The sequence below is a fragment of the Nestor notabilis genome, unplaced genomic scaffold (assembly GCF_000696875.1).
Source record: "Nestor notabilis isolate BGI_N333 unplaced genomic scaffold, ASM69687v1 scaffold9538, whole genome shotgun sequence".
NCBI lineage: Eukaryota > Metazoa > Chordata > Aves > Psittaciformes > Psittacidae > Nestor > Nestor notabilis.
In genome coordinates this window covers 947-10,036 of record NW_009940609.1, presented here as the reverse complement: position 1 = coordinate 10,036, position 9,090 = coordinate 947, and the positions used below count along the sequence as shown (strand labels likewise).

Here is a 9,090-nt window from a genome sequence, read left to right as displayed (position 1 = left end):
AACCACGAGTGTTGAAAGACGGAAGCTTCCAACTCCTGGGAGAAGGCTATCAAATCTGTACTTGGCGACAGTGAAAGCTATTTTCAAAGGAACCACACACACACCCTACATTCTCACTTGGGAGCTAGTGTGTTCAATTTCCTTCAGAAAGCAATCTGATTCATCTATATCTTGAAGCAACCAAACATGAAAATGTTTTATATTGGGACCACATGCAATTATACTTGAAAGCATCATTCAAGTTTCTAAACTTGAAACTAACCAGAATAGCTTATGAATCACTTGACTCAAGTTTCAAAACCAAGTAATTGTTTTTCTCTCTACTTAGAATGCCACTTCTTGGTTTTCCATAACTAAGAACCAAAAAGGAGTACATTTGAACTTTCCACTCTGCTCTTACAGAGGGATGACAATTTCGTATTGTTTTCCGGACATATACTTTCTCAGAGTTCAATTATAACTCTGCTAGGTACACAAGCACTTTTCATCAGATAGACAAGATCAGAACTCCATTTGGGTTATATCATGGGAATCTTACCCTTGTAACTTTAGAAATAGATTCTGAAGCATTAATGTTTCATTACAAATGTTTATTCCTTATGTTTGAAAAACAAACCCTAAGCCCTTCTGATGTCAAACTGAAGCATTCTTTCCAGGACTTAGCAAAGATCTACAATACACTAACTACATTTTCTGCAGAAATTCTAGCATTAATATCCACTAAAGTAACTTAAAAATATACTAGACAGCTAAGAAAGAAAATACTGCATCGACAAGATAACAACCTAATTTCTTTCATTCGCTGCCTCCTATTATCCAAACTCTATTTTAAAGACATTTTTCCTTTTGTTGCTATGTTTTGCAAAGAATAAACCAAATTATCTTCTCTCTCTACTCCTGCACTATACTTCGGCCTCAGCCCTTACTCTCATTGTACACAGTAACTCTGCCACAGGTTTCAAGAGATTCAGGGTAACACTTTTCATTTTTCCTACCTAACATGATCAATAAGTATCCGTACAGCTACACCAACAATAACACTGAATTTCCTGCAAGGCTATCAGTGGTACATAGACACTAAAATTCACACAGTGAAACCAAACAGATAAATGTGTTTGCCTACTGACAATAGAACACACAGCAGTACATCCAAAGACAGTATTTTTTGAAAGAAAGGTATGTTAATTCCAGGCTAATTTGCAAATAATTAAAGTTTTGAGTATGAGAAGAATAAAATGTTGTATGACCTTATGGAAACAAAAAAATAATAATCTCAGTAGGAAGTGCTTAAGCCTTGTCTGCAAATGAAGGCATGGAAGCAGGTATCCTGATATAATCTAGGACTACTACTTCCCATAGGAAAAAATCTCAACAAAAAATCAAAACCCAAAAAACATTTAAAATATATAAATAGTTACAAAATTTTTCTTACTGTTCCAGGCATATGACCTCTTTCTTGTTTGCCATTCTGAGGACTACCATTTTTCAGCTTCTTTTTCTTCTTCGCTGTTTCTTTGTGTTCTCTCTGTTTGTTTTGTACTTCGATGAGGACAGAAATGAAGCTGTTTTTCACTTCCTTCTCAAACTCCAACTCATCTCGTAAAGCCAATTGCTGCACCAGTTCCTCGGAATAATCCTTAATAGCAGTCTCAATTTCTTCTAGCAGCTCATTTAACTCAGTGACAGACAATCTTTTTACTCCTATAAATAGTTCATATAAAAAGTAATCTGTCAAGATTTTAAGCATGAGAATACTTATGAAAATTACAAGAAAAATCTACTCTGAAATTTTTCAAAACCAAAAATTCAATTCTAAACCTACACAGAACAAAACAACATTTGTAAAGGAATAAACACTTCAGAAGGTAACTAGACTAGCAACAAGAACATGGTTAAACTTGCTTCTTATTTCTGAGAAATCTGTGATAATCTGCAAATATGAAGGCAGATGAAGATGTCCCTGCTCACTGCAGGGGGGCTGGACTAGATGACCTTTGAAGGTCCCTTCCAACCCAAACTATTCTATGATTGTATGTTGTAATTAAGTAAGTAGAAGGAAGCCCTAAACTTCTAATACTTCACACCCAAGAAACAATTGTTCCAAAGACACAGGTGCAGATTACCCAATTGCAATCCAGACTCATTTATGGTGGATCAGTTGTTGCTCTCAAAGCCTGCAGAAGGTCTACACAGGAACTACTCAGCTGATGCAGGTGAGTGAAGACAGTGTAATTCAAATACAGAAGACTACCTGGATTAAATCTTAGCTATTTAGGCTAAAGAACTCACCTGTGTAAATAGAGCTGTAACTAGTGTTATTTTTGGACGGTCTTAATACATGTCTTTTCCTATCCAAGAAAAAATAAATACAAGCTTTGATTTCCTGCTCTCAATAATAAACATTAACACCTCTGATAAGAGACACACTTTCTAGGAAAACTGCAGCAATTTCAGAGAGGTGCAGACTAATTCTGAAGCAACTTTGCATACAGAAAAGGTAGCAAGAGCTTTTCACAAAGTAGCGACCTGCAAGACGTGAGAAACTGGTGAAGCAAAGTTAAATTATCTACCAAAGTAACTCAAGGCTGTTTGTCAAGACTGACCTTTAAACCATAAAAATGCAACAGACAAGATGAACTCCTGAGGCAAAGCAAAATAAATATGATATGAAATATCAAGCAAGCTTGATTAACTCGAAACCTAAGGACATATGGAACTGTCAGAAAAGCAGGAAGCCCTGCTGAGTAGGATATACTTTGTATTCACATTCCTGAAATTTATGTGTTGAGACAGCTTAGAGTCCAACCATGAAAATGGGATCTCCTCCATAAATCTGAAGTGCACCAGAAACTGTAAGTCATGTCACAAAAGGTCAGCCATTTTTCTGAATCTTCTACAGAATGTATATTGCTGACCCAGACTACTGGAAAGAAAGCACCAAACTTTGTAAAAGTGACCAAGGTAGGAAAGGTAGAAGGATCATCTAGCAAATATTCCTTGTGTTCCTATCACCTTCTAGAACTGATTTTGACAAATATGCAAATGAAATAAATTCCAATCATGAAACTCAATCAGAAGTTTCTTTTACATACAATTCAACCTACTACAATTAAACTATACATGTAATTTCTCCTTTCCTTTTGTATAGGGAGGAACAGATTATTTCACTTGAATAGAAGGTAAAACAAAGTGTTGGGTTTGGGTTTTTTTTTTTTTTGTTGTGGTTTTTTTTTTTTTATTTTACACTTTCTGAAGAGAAATGTGAGGACAAAAATATGCAAGGTTCTTATGAGGAAAAAAAAAAGGCAACTGTTGCCTTATTTTTGTGTAGTGCATATCAAGATACGCTGCAATGACTGAAACAGTAACAAAGAAACACCATTTTCTTTATTTACTGCATAGCTCTCCTGAGTTTTAGCTAATCTTCTTATATGCAGTGTACTGGCCCCAAGAAAAAGTCTCAAAGTTCAACAAAAAATGACTGACTACTTCACCTATTGAGGAATGGGACCTCCTTCCAGTCAATCAAGCTTCAGCATATTTGCTTTAATTGAAATTCCATAAAGTTTTATTTTTATTCTAAGTTATGAAAGCTGACAAAGATAAGTCTTCTATTTACGTTCTAAATCTAGGTTAGTCTTTCAGGGCAATTTGAAAACATTTTTGAATGCAGGTATTTCATAAGAAGGACTTGCTATAAAACAAACGCATGGCAAACTTACCATTTAAACTATATTCAGTAATCATAAGAGCAAAACACTAAATAAGTACCACTTACTCTCTTCATAGCTGTTGTTCGTACTGGATCTCTTGAGTGTCTGAATTTCCTGGGAAAGTATGGAGAGCCGATCTGATTGGGTGGGTGTTTCATCATCCTCTGGATCAGGTGATTCCTGCATCATTTCCTCTATTTCTTCAATCACCTTCAAATAATGAAAACCCTAATGAAAACCCTCCTGCATGAAGAGAAACCGCCTGCAATTTGAAGCAAAGCTGTTAAAGAGTTTAAGGGTTTTTTTACTTTCAATTAGTGAAGATGCTGTTGGAGAAAACTAACACCATGGCTAGATGGAAGAGAACCAACAAAGACATATTGGTATTTTCTTCCCGTCCTTGTTCTCTGGGAATAAGCCTACCTTTTCAAAGTAAACTGGTGATCTCGCAACAAGAAGTGTGTTGAAACTGAACAGTTATTTCTATATGAAGGTACACATGGTTCCGCTTAAGAGAACTAAACTAAAGAGTGACCTGGAATATATGAATTCCTAAGTATTCAGTTGAAGGACAACAAAACAACAACAATCATTTACCTCTCCACCCCCCATTTCACCACACTTGATTAAACAAATGAACAAACAAATCTCCAAATAACCTGAAAAATCTGCTGTGTTTATGAAAAGTTTTATGAACTGATCCATCATCACCTCAAGCTGATTTGCATCCCTGAGCATAAGACCCGACTGAGACAGAAAGTATGAGAACAGAGAGCTTACTTTGCAGTATAAAAATTACCATATTTTACAGGCTAAATTATTAACTGAACAGCTGCACAGCACATCAACTTTTACAGGTTTAAAGGCTACAGACAGTGCCAAGATCCACCTCACAGTAAAGAAGAGCTGAGGCAGTTCAAGCAATCCTGTCTCTTGTACTCTTAATAACCATGTCCATCAGAGTTCACAGGTAACCATTTGAACAACAAGAAAATATATTCTTATATTTGCTTACTGGATCTTACTGGACAGTCATTAACCTTACACAGAAGAGCAATTTTCAAGATAAAAATGAAGTAAATCCTTGGATTTGGAACAGAAACCTTTGAACACTAAATAATCTGAAAGCTTAGTAGCAGAACTGTTGATCTGCTCTCATATTAGGCCAAAACTTCAAAGAATTTTCACTAACCACAAAGCCACGTGAAGCTATGAATGCCTACACAGTCATGCTGGAAAACTACAAACTCTACAATACCACTGACATTCTAAAAGCATTTTTGCTTCTTAACAGATGTAGTATTTCTAAGTCATGGTAAGAAATGTATAAAGATTTCAAAAAACCTGAATATCAACCTCACCTGAAGCATTTAGAATACTTTTCGAATCGGAATGATGAAATACCACAAAATATTATGACCCTAAATAAAAAATAATCAAGAAGCTTAGCTACAGTGAGCAGCAAGGAAGAAGAACAAAAAAGAATTACATACTGAAAGAAAATACTACACCAACAAAACTGTCTTTGCTGAACACTTTACCTGTTCTGCTGTGAAAAGTGGTTCATCATTGATGCACGAAACAATGATAGAATGCATATCCAACTGTTCTCTCAGCTCTTCATCGTCTGACAGGTCAAGGTTCAAGTTATTGTTTACCTAGAAAGCACCAAAATGTGTATTTATGTAAATATATATACATTTGTGTGTGTATATAAAATCCATGTACATATATAAAAAAAACCCCTGGGAGCTAATAGTGAATCTTATGAAACAGATTCCCTGCCCATAATAATGGCATCAATGATTCTTGCTGTCAAATACCTGGAAAATGAAGTGCCTTAACTAAAATCAAAACTGCATTTAGAGAAAGTTAAAATAGTAGTCAGTCTTTAAAGACTTTAAATACCCTCAGCATATAAAGACCATATACACAATGATGTGCACATATCTGCATGGAAGGCAGTCAATCCAATGCAGACATTTCTATCTTAAAAGAAGAAAGACAATTGTCAGTGTCGGATGAAACCCCACCTATAATCTCTAATATTACACAAACCTCTTGTTCTATGTGTTTCTATAGTTCTACTTTTTCACATAACAAAAGACATGGAAAAAGTTGGGTTTTTTTGGAACAAAACAAAACAAAAACAGTTATCACCCCAGATTATTTTAAAAATATATCAAACATCTCAGGGTCTTTTCAAAAAGAAACATAAGTAATGCTGCTCCCACACGTACACCATCAAATTACACTCATCCTTCAAAACCAAAATGTGCATATAGCAAAGGAATAAAATTTAAGTCTCCTCCTTGATCAGCCAGGTATGTTTTATTCTCACAGAGTGACTAGAAAAGCCCCTCAGCCTCCCAAAACTGCAACCCTTAACCTTTGACATTTTGAGCTCAATTGCTTTAAACAATCTTTAAGCTAATTTACAAGCATTATGACTAGCTGTGTCAAGTCCTTGGTCTCTATAATTTTTAAATTTTTGTTATAATTCCTCCAATTTTCCCAGTTTCTTCAGAAACCCTACTAGTTTTCAGAGTCATTGTGAAGATGGCACCGATATCTCCAGATACCTAATCTAAAGGGGAAAACATACAATTTGTATTTCTTCAGCCACCAGAATGAAGTCAAATTTCCATTTTTTTTTTCCAGTCTCTGAATTCCCATAAGCATGCAGGGGCAGGGCTACATTAAGAACATCTGTTCATCTACTGCACTGATACACCACAGTTTTGACATTCTTCAACACCTACAGTCCTCAAATATTTTTCCATGTATATAGGATTATGACTGCAACTATGACAACAACAGCTAGATAACAACAGTTGATCTAGAAGGAGGTCAACTTTCCTTCCTGACATCTCCAGAAACGTTTTGAAAGACTATCAAAATGTATTTTGATGATTTAGGCTGCCAGATAAACCTCCTAAACCAGGCCAAGCTACAGCTGATGCCAGAAGGAGCACCAGGCCTTCCACCCAGCACACTCCATGCCCATTTCTGTCCTCACATTTCTACCAGGGAGTGACCCATTCAGAAGTAATCTAACAAAAATAAAATAAACATGCAATTTTGCAATCCTGTTCCTTGGACCACTGTACAACACTTCTACCCAACTACTTCTTTCACTGTCAGAGCCCTATAAAAGTGCACAGACCTGTGATGTGAAGCAACAAAGATGAGAGGAATCAGCTTTATTCGCCCTACATTTTCGTCCCTACTAAACCAGGAACAGAAATGCTTTAAGCACAAGTTCAACAGCATATTAGTAGTTTCAAATGCATCAAAGAAGTGTTGCTTAGCTGTTAGCATTCGTTGTAAGAAAGTTAAAAGAAGCTACTAGCTGGTCCATATGTGCTGCCACATATCCAGAAATACTGCTGAAACACAGATAAGTAGGGAAAAAAAAAAAAAGTATGTCAAATGCTTCCAAACAGATGGGCTTTACACATAAAAAGGCATGCCAGGTGGAGTGAAAGCTGAAAAATCTTGATATATGTTTAACCCATAAACTGATTTTCCCTTTACTGGCAGCATAGCTAAGATTCCTTCTAAAACAGCAACACCACTATATATTTTTATGCAGTTCTTTCATAACTTCCTGCAAACAACTTACAAAAACTATATGAAACATTTTTTTATGTTGTACCTAGTTCCTTATCAAGAAATCCATCAGTCTTCTAGTTCATATTTCAGTCACACAACAAGGTTGCAGCATGTGGAGTTGTAAGTCTTTTTACTTTAAATATAAAGATTTAACTACCCAAAACCCACTAAATCTGAACGCTCACTCTAATAAAAAGTAGAATAAACACAAGTCAAATTCAACAGATGATCATCAGACTCAAATTGAGAAAGAGAGTTCCAAATTGTCATCTTGCTCTGCTGAACCCCAATGTATCCTCTTCAGCAGAGCAATCTTTGTTCATGTCACAGTAAAAAGTAGCCGTGCATTGATTACATAACGGATGGCAGAAGTCAAAGCATTACCCTATTCTCAGGTTACACACAGAGATATTTTTACAACACAACTCAACTTCACTATGTTTAAAAGATAAGCCACTTGTTTCCTCAGAAGACCTGGGAGTCGGGAATACTTCCTAGCATTTCTTCCTGAAGCGTTTTAATCCACTTTTAAGAAGATCAGAGGACAACCCTCTCTATAAACCTCTGTGAAGTTCTTCATTCCCTGCTCCATCCCCAGACAACTGTTATACTTGTTAAATATGAAAAACAAACCAAACGAAGCTCACACTTCACTATCTCCTGAGTCACTTTTCCTGTAAAAGAAGCCAGTTTAGTCTCTACTTGACAGCAGAATGAGATGAAATAAAAAAAGTCCACACTACATTTACTAAATGAGAGTACTCCCACCTCTATTCCTCCCTAACCCAGTACAGTGTTCAATGTGAGAAAGATTTTATGCGAAAAACTTCCTCATTTTACCATTTCTTATATCACTTACTAGCTCTAATGAACATCTACCTAAGACTAACCCCAAATTACGCCAACACGCAGAGACACCAACATACAGCAATGGTTGTTTATTTTATGTTTTAAAATCTCTCATGTAGAATGTCAAGCACTAAAAATACTTTAACAGATTTAATAACAACACTCTTTTATACAAATGTAATCTGCTGAGAACAAAAGATCCAAAGAAGGTATTTCTGCTGATCAGAACTTACCCCTTTTTCAGAAAGATTTAGTGTTGGCAAGTGCAAAGCTCTGGTGTGGGAAGATTTCCAGTCAACTGGCATTACATTACCATAATTATCAGTCAAAGCATTCCAAATCCTGGAGAGAGGAATAAAAGAACAAAAATACAGACCTTAAAACAAGCAGCAACTGATCAGCAGTAAATATGTTTGTAATGCTATTTCTATCAACAACTATTTTTTCCTCCCTCAATATTCATCTACAAGTTACTGACAATATCTTTGACAATGCTTTAAAGCTAAGAGAAAGTGTTTTTTTGACAAACATAATTTATTTCTCTTTATTCACTATTGTGCAACTATGTATGAACAGTGGTGAAACAAACAATGCGATGAACAGACAGCTTCATTACTAATTATATAATCATATTCAGAATCTTTCTGGGGGGAGTCCATCCTTTAATGAAATTTGAGCTCAGCTATAAATCCTATCCCTCGTGTTCCTATTTTCCTTGCCTTCTGCACATTGAAGTCTGGAATTAGCAGAGGCTGAGTAGCAAATTCTGAGACAATTCTTTCTCTCGCTCTTTCTTCCTTGCCTTCTCTCTCTCTTCTTCTCCCTCTCTCTGTCACAGAATAATGAACATGCACTAATTTAACTAACATTTTGTGATAATTCAGTTTTATCCAGAACTACTTTTGCTGAGCTC

General features: G+C 35.8%; 1 protein-coding gene across 1 annotated transcript in view; it reads right to left on the bottom strand.

The window, feature by feature from the left end:
• FEZ2 (fasciculation and elongation protein zeta 2 (zygin II)) overlaps positions 1-8,519 on the bottom strand; it is a gene marked incomplete at its 5' end in the record, with an annotated part of 23,270 nt that extends 14,751 nt beyond the window's left edge. The window contains 4 exons of the mRNA XM_010020446.1: positions 1,433-1,701; positions 3,779-3,923; positions 5,255-5,371; positions 8,411-8,519. Of these exons, the coding sequence (XP_010018748.1) occupies positions 1,433-1,701; positions 3,779-3,923; positions 5,255-5,371; positions 8,411-8,519 (640 nt within the window). The remainder of the gene's footprint in view (positions 1-1,432; positions 1,702-3,778; positions 3,924-5,254; positions 5,372-8,410) is intronic.
• Positions 8,520-9,090: the final 571 nt, after the last annotated feature.